At 39.5% G+C, this 14539-nt stretch overlaps 1 protein-coding gene across 8 annotated transcripts in view; it reads right to left on the reverse strand.

Annotated features, from left to right (window-relative positions):
• The window catches only part of TOGARAM1 (TOG array regulator of axonemal microtubules 1), a 112616-nt gene that overhangs the window by 19773 nt on the left and 78304 nt on the right, over positions 1 to 14539 (reverse strand). For 7 of the 8 annotated variants that reach the window (XM_017961150.2, XM_017961148.2, XM_009211462.3 and 4 more), the window contains 5 exons: positions 13212 to 13317; positions 12141 to 12376; positions 10481 to 10639; positions 4554 to 4680; positions 2357 to 2475 (listed from right to left, as the gene is read on the reverse strand). In XM_017961150.2, the coding sequence (XP_017816639.1) occupies positions 2357 to 2475; positions 4554 to 4680; positions 10481 to 10639; positions 12141 to 12376; positions 13212 to 13317 (747 nt within the window). Of the gene's footprint in view, positions 1 to 2356; positions 2476 to 4553; positions 4681 to 10167; positions 10283 to 10480; positions 10640 to 12140; positions 12377 to 13211; positions 13318 to 14539 lie in introns of those variants that run through there. The other variant, XM_017961151.3, reaches the window with a different exon arrangement.

Below are 14539 nucleotides of genomic sequence, written 5' to 3' on the forward strand. Positions count from 1 at the left end.
TCCAAAAATTGGAGGGGGGAATTTGCCCTAAATTATTCTATGAGGCCAGTATCACCCTGATACCAAAACAAGGCAAAGACACAACAAAAGACAAAAGCTATAGACTAACATCCCTTATAAATATAGATGTAAAAATCCTCAACAAAATACTAGCAACAACAGCACATCAAAAAGATAAAATATCAGGATCAACTGGGTTTTATACTAGAGATGCAAGGACGGTTCAACACACGGAATTAAAAAAAATATGATATATCACACAAACATAGCTAAGGACAAAAACCATATGATTATCTCAAAGGAAGCAGAAAAAGCATTTGATAAAATTCATCATCACTTCATGATAAAAATCCTCAACAAACTAGGCACAGAAGGAACATACCTCAACATAATAAAGGCCATATACAATAAACCCACAGCCAACATCATACTAAACAGGAGAAAGTTGACAGCATTCCAAGAACTGGAACAAGTCAAAGATGCCCACTTTCACCACTTCTATTCAACCTAGTACTGTAAGTCCTAGATAAAGTAATCATGCAAGAGAAAAAAATAAAAGGCACCCGAACTGCAAAAGTTAAATTATTCCTGTTTGCTGATGATATGATCTTATATCTAGAGAACCCCAAAGACTTCACCAAAAGACTCTTAGATTTGATAAACGACTTCAGTGAAGTGTCAAGATACAAAATCAACTTTAAAAAAATCAACAGCATTTCTATATACCAATAAGGAATAAGCTGAGAAACAAATCAAGAAGGCAATCCCACTTATAATAGCTAAAAAAGAAATAAAATACCTAGGAGTGTATTTTTAACCAAGGAGGTAAAAGATATCTACAAGGAAAACTAAAAAACACTGACAAAAGAAGTTGTAGATGACACAAACAAATGGAAAAACATCCCAGGTTCATGGATCAGAATAATTAAAATGACCATCCTGCCAAAAGCAGTCTACAGTTTCAATGCAATCCCTATCAAAATACCAATATCATTTATCACAGACTTACAAAAAACAATCCTAAAACTCGTGGCTCACTGAACCTTTTTTTGGAACAAAAAAATAGCCCAAGTAGCCAAAGCAATCTTTTTTTTTTTTTGAGATGGAGTCTCACTCTTGTTACCCAGGCTGGAATGCAATGGCACGATCTCAGCTCACTGCAACCTCCACCTCCCGGATTCAAGCAATTCTCCTGCCTCAGCCTCCTAAGTGGCTGGGATTATAGGCACCCTCCACCATGCCTGGCTAATTTTTTGTAGTTTTAGTTGAGACAGGATTTCACTATGTTGCCAGGTTGGTCTCAAAACTCCTGACTTCGAGATCCGCCCGCCTCAGCCTCCCAAAGTGCTGGGATTACAGGTGTGAGCCATGGCGCCCAGCCAGTCAAAGCAATTTTAAGCAAAACCAACAATGCTACAGGCATCACATTACCTGGCTTCAAATTACACTATAAGGCTGTAAAACCCAAACAACATGGTACTGGTCTAAAAACAGACACATACATTAATGCAACAGAATAGAGAACCCAGAAATAAAGCCACATATCTACAACCAACTGATCTTTGACAAAGCTGACAAGAACATACATGGAGGAAAGAGCAGTCTTTTCAAAAATGGTGCTGGAAAAATTAGATTGCCATATGCAGAATGAAACAATATCTCTCACCTTATATAAAAATCAACTAAATGGATTAAAGACTTAAATTTGGGACCTACATTTATAAAAATACAAGAAGAAAACCTAGGCAGTACTCTTCTGGACACTAGTCTAGGTAAATAATTCATGACTAAAACCTCAAAAGCACAGGTAACAAAAACCACCAGGCTTGGCTAATTTTTGTATTGTTTTGGTAGAGACAGGGTTTTGCCATGTTGCCCAGGCTGATCTCGAACTCCTGAGCTCAAACAATTCTGCCTGCCTCAGCCTCCCAAAGTGCTTGGATTACAGGTGTGAGCCACCATGCCTGGCCTTCCAAATCCTTGTAATGCTTTCGTTTTCTTAAGGTTTTTTTTTTTCCCCTTTAACCTTAATTATGTATTACTTTACAACTAGGGGAAAAAGAAAGGCTACAAATTTTTAAAAAATTAATCAGTTGTCCAAAATAGGCCTAACATCGACAAGTTCAATAACACTAAAGCATTGCTAATGTCTAGTGCAAATAAAAGCAAGTTGCTGTAAATATATAATTGCCTTATTAAATCTAATTACCTCACACTTTCTGGATCCTAACCAAACTTTCAAAACTCCATTAAATTTTGGCAAATACCCCTGGGGTAGTTTATGAAAACATCCAAATGAGACTACTATCACTAGGGAGTAATTTATCTAATGATGAGGACTATCACATCATCTTACCTTTCAGCTAAATTGAAAGCATCTCTAGAAACAGATGATGATCTTGTATTTCCAACACTGCCAGTATGAGATCGTCTTCCTTTTGCTGAAGGAGTATCTAATGGTATGTCCCCCAAACCCTGCAAGTAAATACAAAATTAGTATGATACAAATTTTAAAACTTGTAGTGAAATAACTTACACAATGTAATTTTCAAAGTAGCCATCATTGATTTTTTAAGATGGAAAGTATTTTAATAATCTGGTATGCTTATGCTTTAAAGAGTATGAGATACATAAAACACCTTGTAATTAGCAGTAAATTAACAAAATATGTGACTAATGGGAAAATATATATTGACTTATAAAAAACGAGTTAAAAACTAAAAATCAATATGCTATATTTTGTGCTGGGTGTGGTGGCTCACGCCAGCACTTTGGAAGGCTGAGGCAGGTGGATCATCTGAGGTCAGGAGTTAGATACCAGCCTGGCCAACATAGGGAAACCCTGTCTCTACTAAAAGTACAAAAATCAGTTGGGCATGGTGGTATAATCCCAGCTACTCAGGAGGCTGAGGCAGGAGAATCCCTTGAACCCGGAGGCAGAGGTTGCATTGAGCTAAGATCGCACCACTGCACTCCAGCCTGAGCAACAGAGCATGACTCTGTTTCAAAAAAATAAATAAAATAATAATATGCTGTATTTTGTAACTACTCTTCTTGAAGCTTAAAATCTATGTAGAATATATGAACACAGTCCATAAACACTGAACACTGTTGTACCTATGCAACATTAGGAGTGTGAGAATAAACATTTTGATGAGAACTACTTAAAACCTTTCCTGCACTGGAAAGACTCACAGATACAATCTGCTTTGTTTTAGTCAGATTTTTTTTTTGCATGGTTATATTAATAAGTTCTAATATGAACTAAGCTGAAATCTTCAAGTTCAATGGGCAGAAAAAAATGCTCTAAAATGTCTACTGCTACATATCTTTTTAATATTATTCCTTCATAAGTGAATCCTTAGCCCAAGGGCATCAGAGAAAAATGACATAAATTACAATAGAAAAATTTTACTTTATTAAACATATTTTTAAAACAATATATAAATAGATTACTTTTTATATTTTATTTCACTTGGTATTCTCTGAGTCACTCATTTCACAGACATTACTGAATTCCCATTATTTACCAAGACGGTAAGACATGGCACGGCTAGGCGCGTTGGCTCACGCCTGTAATCCCAGCACTTTCAGAGGCTGAGGCAGGCAAATAACCTGAGGTCAGGAGTTCAAGACCAGCCTGGCCAACATGGCGAAAACCCCATCTCTACTAAAAAATATAAAAAATTAGCTGGGCATGGTGGCGGGTGCCTGTAATCCCAGCTACTTGAGAGGTTGAGGCAGGAGAATCGCTTGAACTCGAGAGGTAGAGGTTGCAGTGAGTTGAGATCATGCCACTGCACTCTAGCCTGGTGACAGAGCAAGACTCTGTCTCAAAAAGACAAAAACAAAAACAAAGACATGGCACTTACCCTCAAGGAGCTCCCTATAAATGTTCTGCAGTGTGGCAATAGCTCTAATAGTGGAACATACAAGGTAAATAAAGCAGGGACTAAGCATGGTAAACATTATTATCCTCATTTTATAAAGTGAGAATTCTAGTTAGAGAAATGAAGAGGCACGTGTAAGTTACACAGTTGCTAACTGTTAGAGCTGCGATTCAAACCCATGTCTTGTTAACTCCAATAAGCCAAACTACATTCTACCAAACATCAAGCTTCTGTTCAATAAACATTTACTTCCAAGGCTTGACAATATGTATGTCTACTTAGTATTCTAGTTGTTGAAATGCTATTGCAGATATAGTCCAAATGATTAACAGAGAAATAATCAAATAAATAATTATTCCTATCCTTTACCTGGATGTAAAAACAAGCTTTGCTGGTGAAACCCCGTCTCTACTAAAAAATACAAAAAACTAGCTGGGGTAGGTGGCGGGTGCCTGTAGTCCCAGCTACTCGGGAGGCTGAGGCAGGAGAATGGCGTAAACCCGGGAGGCGGAGCTTGCAGTGAGCTGAGATCCAGCCACTGCACTCCAGCCCGGGCGACAGAGCGTCTCAAAAAATAAATAAATAAATAAATAAATAAATAAATAAACAAACAAACAAGCTTTGCTTATAAAGTTGTTTATAAAACAAACTTTTTCCACATACCTTTTGCTGTAAGTTTCTAACAGAGTCCTTAATATATGGCAAATCTTTAGATGGAACATACTTTTCAAGCATTTTTTCAAAGTTAGGATGACACATCATGAAGAACAGCATCTTTCGACCATAATACCTATGAGTATTTGAAAAATAGGCATACTACTTTTTAGACATTAACAAGCTCAGTTTCTGACCTTAGATGCATTGTTTTCAATAGAAAAAAAAAACAAAACAAAACTATCAAACATCAAGATTAGCATCCCTATTTTAAGTAACCACCAAAATATAGATATCCTAACTGTATAGGATGCCCTAGAGGGTACAGATGGTCCCCAACTTAAAATGGTTTGACTTATAATTTTTCAACTTTATAATACTGTGAAAGAGATATGATTCTGTGGAAACCATACGTCAAATTTTGATTTTTTCCATGGCTAGTCATATGCAGTATGACACTCTCTTGAGACGCTGGGCAGCAGCAGTGAGCTACAGCTCCCAGTCAGCCACGTGATCACCATACTCTACAATGTACTGTGTTGCCAGATGATTCTGTCCAAGCGTAGACTAATGTAAATGTTCTCAGCATGTTTAAGGTAAGGCTTGGCTATGTTATGATGCTTGGTAGGTTAGATGTATTAAATACACTTTTGGCTTCTGATAATTCCTATTCATGATGGGTTGTGGGGATATAACCTCATTGTAAGTTAAGAAGCATCTGTGACCAGGCGCAGTGGCTCACGCCTGTAATCCCAGCACTTTGGGAGGCCGAGGCGGGTGGATCACAAGGTCAGGAGTCCGAGATCAGCCTGGCCAACATGGTGAAACTCCATCTCTACTAAAAAAAATACAAAAATTAGCCGGACCTGGTGGCGCACTCAGGTAATCCCAGCTGAGGATTTAGGAGGCTATTTAGGAGGCTGAGGCAGGAGAATCATTTGAATCTAGGAGGAGGTTACAGTGAGCCGAGATCACGCCACTGCACTCCAGCCTGGGCAATAGAGAGAGACTCCTTCTCAAAAAAAAAAAAAAAAAAAAGGCATCTGTTGGGATGCTCCCATAATCCCCTTTTAAAGTCACTATCTTCAAATCCTTCTGCCACATGTTAGATGGAGAAACAAAAGCTCTGATTCTATTTTTCAGGCACCCCAAGGTCCATATCAATGCTGGTGTTTGGAAGAACTGTGAAGTTTGTCTCTGTCGTGGGCTCCTTGCCCACTGACCATTTGCTGTCCACCTACTGGACAGATGTTCTGGCCTAAGTCAACCCTCCCTAGGTCCTGTATTTCTCACTCTCTGTTTTTCCCTAGCCAAAACTTACCAGGGTTCCGATTCTTCAAAATCCTATTCTTTACTACTGAAAATACACCCAAGGTTCATTGATAAATTGTGGCTGATTTGTTAATAAAGGTAATAATCTCAAAAACTACGTTTTTATATTTATATGAATTTTAAAATAATCATCTTAGCATAATACTTTAAGCCCAATGATTCTAATGGTGGAAATTCAGATATCATGGAAGTGCATACTGGAGATATTTTAGCACACAGATGTCTTATACTACTTCAAAATAGTACCACACTATTCATCTTCAAGGAGGCCGGGCCCTAAAATAAATTAGTTAGACTTTTACTCACAACTTGGAATACATGGCACAAAAAGAACCAGAGAAGAGGCTAGGCGTGATGGCTCATGCCTGTAATCCCAGCACTTTGGGAGGCCAAGGCAGGCAGATCACTTGAGGCCAGGAGTTTGAGACCAGCCTGGCCAACATGGCGAAACCCCGTCTCTACTAAAAATAGAAACATTAGCCAGGCGTGGTGGCACATGCCTGTAATCCCAGCTACTCAGGAGGCTGAGGCACGAGAATCGCTTGAACCTGGGAGGTGGAGGCTGCAGTGAACCGAGATCGCACCACTGCACTCCAGCCTGGGTAACAGAGTCTTGGAAAAAAAAAAATAATAATAAAGGAACGAGAAAAAGGCAGGCTGTTGTGGGGTTTTGTGGATGGGGGGATACTGGATGATCTTAAGACCACCTGTCTTGACCAGGTGCAGTGGCTTACACCTATAATCCCAGCACTTTGAGAGGACAAGGTGGGTGGACTGCTTGAGCCCAAGAGTTCAAGACCAGCTTCAGCAACACGGCAAAACCCCATCTCTACAAAAAATACAAAACTTAGCCAAGCATGGTGGCATGCGCCTGTAGTCCCAGCTACTTGGGAGGCTGAGGTGGGAGGATCACTTGAGCTCAAGAGGCTGAGGTAGCAGTGAGCCGAGATTATACCATTGTACTCCATCCTGGGCTACAGAGCAAGACCCTGTCTCCAAAAAGAAAAAGATCACATATCTCAACCTGACCCCTTCAAATGTAATGAAATTGCAGAAAGAGAAGTGATGTCAGAGAATCAATATTACCTTTCTCCACAAGCAGAATAAGGTCTATATCCAGATAAGTAGCTCCTAATCAGTTATATTTTCAAGGGCAATTCTAATGTTTAGCCTGGAATGTTAAGCACTCTATTATATGGGCCCAATGGTCTATTACACGGTCTATTATATGGGCCCAAGATCTATTATACGGGCCCAATGACATGAGAAAGGCTAAAACACACAAGTAAGTGGAGACCAGGGACACAAAATGTGAGAAATACAAAACTCAAAAATTAATTGTAACCATTTTATAATTTTAAATAAGAATCTAAGAAATGACAAAATGGGCTAGAAAGAATTACTATGCCATTAAGGAAAGGTTAAGTAAAGAAGAACACAAGATGGACATTAAGAAATCTTTTTTTTTTTTTTTTTAACAAGGTGATAGAGAGGGAGAAAAGAACATCTTTTGTTCCTGACTAGCCTATCATGATCTAACCCTCTTGAATTTTTTTGAATATTAATGGGATATGTGAAACTTTCAAATGGTTCCCCAAAGAGGTCCTGCTTCAATCCCTACAATTTGTGAATATATTAAGATATCACTCCCAAGATTATGTTATATCACATAACACAGTTAACCTTAAAGTAATGACATGATCTGGTGGAATTAATCTAATAAAATGAGCCCTTAAAAGCAGAGAGCTTTCTGGCCGGGTACAGTGGCTCACACCTATAATCCAGCACTTTGGGAGGCCAAGGCAGGCGGATCATGAGGTCAGGAGATCGAGACCGTCCTGGCTAACACGGTGAAACCCCATGTCTACCAAAGATACAAAAAATTAACCAGGTGTCGTGGCAGGCGCCTGTAGTCCCAGCTACTTGGAAGGTTGAGGCAGGAGAATCGCTTGAACCCGGAAGGCGGAGCTTGCAGTGAGGCAAGATCACGCCACTGCACTCCAACCTGGGCAACAGAGCAAGACTCTGTCTCAAAAAAAAAAAAAAAAAAAAAGCAGAGAGCTTTCTTTCTGTGACTGGTAGAAAAAGAGGAAGTCTAAAAGATCCTATGAAGGGGAGCTCAACTTGTTATTGCTGGCTTAAAAACAGAGGAGGGCTGCATGCAAAGAAATGTGAGTAGTGTTAAGAAGCTGAGCAAGGATCCTCGCTGACAGCCAGCAAGGAAATGCAGACCTCAGTCTTTTTTTTTTTTTTTTTTTTGAGAAGTTTGTCTCTGTCCTGGGCTCCTTGCCCATTGCCCATTTGCTGTCCACCTACTGGACAGATGTTCTGGCCCGAGTCAACCCTCTGTCTCACTCTGTCGCCCAAGATGGAGTAGAATAGTGTGATCTCAACTCACTGCAACCTCCACTTCCTGAGTTCAAGCAATTCTCCTGCTTCAGCCTCCTGAGTAGCTGGGATTATAGGCACACGCCACCACACCCAGCTAATTTTTGTATTTTTAACAGAGATGGGGTTTCATCATGTTGTTCAGGCTGGTCTCGAACTCCTGACCTCAGCTCCTCCACCCGACTCCACCTCCCAAAGTGCTGGGATTATAGGTGTGAGCCACCGTGCCCAGCTGACCTCAGTCTTATAACCACAAGGAATTGAATTTGGCAAAGCCCAGCACTGCTATCACCTTGATTTTGACCTTCTGAAACCATTGGCAGTGAAGTGAGGTGAGCCATGCCAGACTTCTAACCTAAAGAACTGTAAGCCAAAAAACATGGGTTACCTTAAGCTCCTACATTTGTGTTAAACTTCACACAGCAATGGAAAACTAATATATTTACTTTCTGTATTATCTTTAGGTATAATGAGTTCCATAATATTAACTCCAGATACCTAAAGTAACGAACATCTTTGTCCTAAAATGTTAAACATTTTATATACTTCTTCACTTTAATCTTTATGACTCAGATTCTTTTAAAAAATTATTATTATTAATGAATTTTTTTTGGGGGGGGGATGGAGTCTCGCTCTGTCTCTAGGCTGGAGTGCAGTGGCTGAAGAGATTCTCCTGCCTCAGCCTCCCGAGTAGCTGCGACTACAGGCAAGTGCCGCCACGCCCAGCTAATTTTTGTATTTTTAGTAGAGATGGGGTTTCACCATGTTGGCCAGAATGGTCTCAATTGCTTGACCTTGTGAGTCACCTGCCTTGGCCTCCCAAAGTACTGGGATTACAGGTGTGAGCCACCACAACTGGCCTTTTTTTTGGAGATGGAGTCTGGCTCTGTTTCTCAGGCTGGAGTGCAGTGGCACAATCTCAGCTCACTGCAACCTCCGCCTCCCAGGTTCATGTGATTCTCCTGCCTCAGCCTCCTGGGTAGCTGGGATTACAGGCATGTGCCACCATGCCTGGCTAATTTTTATATTTTCAGTAGAGGCAGGGTTTTGCCATGTTCGTGGGCTGGTCTCAAACTCCTGACCTCAGGTGATCTAGCCACCTCCGCCTCCCAAAGTGCTGGGATTACAGGCGTGAGCCACCACACCCGGCCATATATCATTACTATAAAAAGTTTAGATTTTACATGGAACATTACTGGTCACCTAGTCCACCCTTCCTAATTGTATAGACATGGAAACAGAGACTAACAGAAATTAAGTAACTTGCTTAAGGACAAACAATGATGGGGACTAGAAATTTAACATAAGCATCTGACTACATCCAAAATTTTTGTCACCACCACAGCCATTATACCATCCACATCTTAATTATTGTGCTGTCTTTCTCTGACGGTTCTTAAACTTCATAAAATTGTTTTTCCAGTACAACCATCAGAAATTCGTGGTTTCCAGACTGCAGATATCTCACGTTTTGTGGAATAATATATTGTTATGCATAATCCTGTATTTTTCTTTTTTTTTTTTTTGAGACAGAGTCTCGCTCTGTCGCCCAGGCTGGAGTGCAATGGCGCAATCTCAGCTCACTACAACATTCGCCTCCCGGGTTCAAGCAATTCTCCTGCCTCAGCCTCCCGAGTAGCTGAGATTACAGGTGCCTGCCACCACGCCCGGCTAATTGTATTGTATTTTCAGTAGAGACGGGGTTTCACCATGTTGGCCAGGCTGGTCTTGAACTCCTGACCTCGTCATCCGCCCACCTCGGCCTTCCAAAGTGCTGGGATTACAGGCGTGAGTCACCACGCCCAGCCCTATTCCTGCATTTTTCATGTGTACCTATTTCCTTGATTTTACCTGATTGCTTGGAAAATATATCATTTTCCCCTAAATGCATTACCTTACATTTGCCCATAATGAAGTTCTTCTGCCACTTTTCTGCCCACTCATACAGTCTTGTGCCGTTTTCATGAAGTTCATCCCTGTGACTTGGCATCTCACTACCCAGAAGTATGTAGTGTCATCTGTAAATTTGGAGAATTCACTGTGCACTCCCTCAAGAGTATTTACAATCTGGTTAAATAAGACCATCCCCCAGCACCAATCCCTGGGGATCCCACTTCTCCATTTAGAAAATGTTCATTCTTTTTTAAACTTTCTTTCCTTTCCTACTTGTAAGCCCTTATTAATAATAGATTTAGCCAACATTAGCAGATATTCACCTGGTTTCTTGTGAACTGTCTTGAGCAAACTTAGCAGCAGCTGGTAATATACGTTCAGCCATATCCTTTGTTGCAGATAAAATACGTTCTGGTTCCATAAATTCCAATACATCTGATAAATGCTGGGCTGTACACCTTCTTACAGCAATGTGTAAATGGCTACAAGGAGACATGATCAATTAATACAGAGTTGTTATATAAACTCTGCTCCAAATATCTATGGATCTATGGTGTTTTTTTGTTTGTTTGTTTTGTTTTGGTTTTGTTTTTTGGGACAGGGTCATGCTCTGTCATTGAGGCTGGAATGCAGTGATGCAATCATGGCTTACTGCAGCTTCGACCTCCTGGGTTCAAGTGATCCTCCTGCCTCAGCCTTCCAAGTAGCTGAGGCCACAGGCATGCGCCACCACACTCAGTTAATTTGATTTTATTTTTAGTACAGACGAGGTCTCACTATGTTGCCCAGGCTGGTCTCAAACTTCTGGGCTCAAGGGATCTTCTCACCTTGGCCTCCCAAAGTGCTGGGATTACAGGTGTGAGCCACCACATGAGGCCAAAGATCAATCCTAAAGTTAAATGATTTAACAGCTCCTCAACAATCATCCTGTGAGTCTAGAATGTCAAATTATTTGCATTACTTATCCCTTCCTCAAAAGTTAAAAGCAAAACAAAACAGACATTTAGTTATAGCTCTATGAATGTAAATAACATTATTGGAATAACAACAGGGTAACGTTATTACAATAACTTTTATTGAGCTAAAAGTAGATCTACCATTTGATCTAGCAATCCCACTACTTGGTATCTACCCAAACGAAAAGAAGTCATTATGTGAAAAAGATACTTGCACATATATGTTTATAGCAACAAAATTCAAAATTACAAAGATGTAGAACCAATGTAAGTGCCCACGGACTAATCAGTGGATAAAGAAAATGGTGTGTGTATATATATATGTACATATATATACATATATACATATATATATATAAATACTACCCAGCCATTAAAATGAATTAAATGGTGTCTTTTGCAGAAACTTGTATGGAGCTGGAGGCCATTATTCTAAGTGAAATAACACAGGCGTAAAACACCAAAAACCGTATGTTCTCACCTATAAGTGGCAGCTAAGTTATGAGTATGCAAAGCCATACAGGGTGATATATATAATGAACTATATATAATGAACTTTAGAGAAAGAAGGAGAGCAGGAGGGGGTGAGGCATAAAAACTACACATTAGGTACAATGTACACTACTCAAGTGATGGGTGCACAAAAATCTCAGAATTCACTATTATACAATTCACCCATGTAACAAAAAAACCACTTGTACCCCAAAAGCTACTGAAATAAAAATTAATTAAAAAATAATAATAATTGTAAGGCTCCTAAAGCCAAATTGCCTAGATGATTCTGTGTGGCAGACATTTTGCTAGGTGCCCGAGGGACACAAGAAGTATACATATTCTATGAGAAAAATAATAACAACATTATTCTTTTCATATTCAGCATGTAGTATAATGTTTATCTCATAGGAACTTTCTAATAAATGTTTTTTGACCAATATAATACTAAGATTTGCTTGTTTCTTTTCTACACTCCTGATTGCAACATTTCATTTTTAGTTTAAAGACATTTCAAGGTCATTTTGAACATTACCTTTGTCCACCATTGATAAGAGAAACAACTGCACGTGCAGGAGTTACATTATTAACCATAGCTCTCAATGCTTTGTCAACATCTTCTCTTATAAATGTATTGGATTCACCAGCCTTCTGCAACAAAACTTTTACTGTGGTATCTAGCTCTTGATCCATGCTCTTTTTCAAATAAGTGAAAAGATCACTTAAACAGACCACAGCAGCACGAGAAACTCCAGAACGTAAATTTTTCACCTAAAATAAAATTTCAAAATGTACATTTTGCTGATATTCTGCAAGAAAATCACTAGGAAAGGAATTTTACAATTTTGTTTTTTTTTTTTTTTTTGAGTTAGAGTCTCGCTCTGTGGACTAGGCTGGAGTGCAGTAGCGTGATTTCAGCTCACTGCAACTTCTGCCTCTCAGGTCCAAGCAATTTTCATGCCTCAGCCACTTGAGTAGCTGGGATTACAGGTGCACACCACCATGCCCAGCTAATTTTTGTATTTTTAGTCCAAATGGGGTTTTGCCATGTTGGGCAAGCTGGTCTTGAACTCCTGGCTTCAAGTAACATATCTTAAGCTGGGCGTGGTGGCTTACACCTGTAATCCCAGCACTTTGGGAGGCCAAGGTGGGTGGATCACCAGGTCAGGAGATCAAGACCAGCCTGGCTAACATGGTCAAACCACATCTCTACTCAAAATACAAAAATTAGCCAGGCGTGGTGACATGTGCCTGTAATCCCAGCTACTTGGGAGACTGAGGCAGGAGAATCTCTTGAACCTAGGAGGAGAAGGTTGCAGTGACCCGAGATCGCACCACTGCAGTCCAGCCTGGGCGACAGAGCAAGACTCCATTTCAAAAACAAACAAAACTCCACATGTTAATATATATTATCTTTAGTCCTAAGAATCAACACCTATTAAGTTTCTCTTAATGTTGCAAATTAAGACACGGACTAGTTTAATTAAATACAAGCCTTTTATATCATATGGTATAGAGTTGTTTAAACATTTTAAAGGTCAAATAAACAGCATATTTATCCTTTGTTATTCTAACAATCCTTAACTCATCTGAAAAATAAGTTTACCTCTTGAACAACTGCAAAATTTGTTTCATGCAACTTTGTGTTCAGTATCTCAGAATGAAAAGCAGCTAAGCATCTAATAAAATTCAGTCCCTCAATTTTCTTCTCCCTATGGGAAAAAGAAATGACAAGATCATTCGTTAGATGGGACTCAACTGGAACAGGATCACAAATGTCTTCTTTTCTGTATATGGAATATTGCCAAGGAAGAGGTTCAGAAAGGTGAGAAAGGTTCAGGTGAAAAGTTTGAGTTTAGCAGAGGTTGGTTCATGAGGTTGAGGGAAAGAAGCCATCTCCATAATATAAAAGTGTAATGTGGGCTGGGCGCGGTGGCTCACACCTGTAATACCAGCACTTTGGGAGGCCGAGGTGGGCGGATCAAGAAGTCAGGAGTTCGAGACCAGCCTGGCCAACATGGTGAAACCCCATCTCTACTAAAAATACAAAAATTAGCTGGGCGTGGTGGTGGACACCTGTAATTCCAGCTACTCAGGAGGCTGAGGCAGGAGAATCACTTGAACCTGGGAGGTGGAGGTTGCAGTGAGCCAAGATCACACCACTGCACTCCAGCCTGAGTGACAGAGCAAGACTCCGTGTCAAAGAGAAAAAAAAAAAAAAAAAAAGTGCAATGTGAAGCAGTAGGTGCTAATGTAGAAGCTGCAGCAAGTTATCTAGAAGATCTAGGTAAGGTAATAGATACAAGTAGCTACACAAAACAACAGATATTCAATGTAAATGAAACAGCCTCCTATTAGAAGATGCCATCTAGGACTTTCAAAATCAGTATGATTCTTAGGTGCTAAATTTTCAGAATTGAAGTTACGTTAGCATGCATGAAAACAACATTAATATCCTTGTACATCTCCATCAGAGCTCATGAGTGACCAAGTACATTGTCAACAAGCAGTAATATTTGCTGTGATAGATAAAATTACCACAGCCAGCCACTACCACCCTGATCAGTCAGCAGCTATCAACATCAAGGTAAGATCCTCCACTAGCAAAAAGATTACAACTCACTTAGGGTTCAGGTGATCAGTAGTAGCAATTAAGTATTTTTTAATTAAGGCATTTTTTTTTAGGCATAATACTTATTAGACTACATTATAGTGTAAACATAACATATCTTTTAGATTTAAAAGATTATAATTATATTAACTTATACAATCTATAACTGTGTACCTTATATAATAATATAGATGTAATTGTAGATTTGTGTATTTCTCCTTAAATTTCTATTAGTTTTTTCCTTCATGTATTCTGAAGCATTCATATGTTGCTCTCTCTCTCTCTCTATATATATATATATGTGTGTGTATGTGTATGTGTGT

This window comes from Papio anubis, chromosome 7 (genome assembly GCF_008728515.1).
Source record: "Papio anubis isolate 15944 chromosome 7, Panubis1.0, whole genome shotgun sequence".
NCBI classification, from domain to species: Eukaryota; Metazoa; Chordata; class Mammalia; order Primates; family Cercopithecidae; genus Papio; species Papio anubis.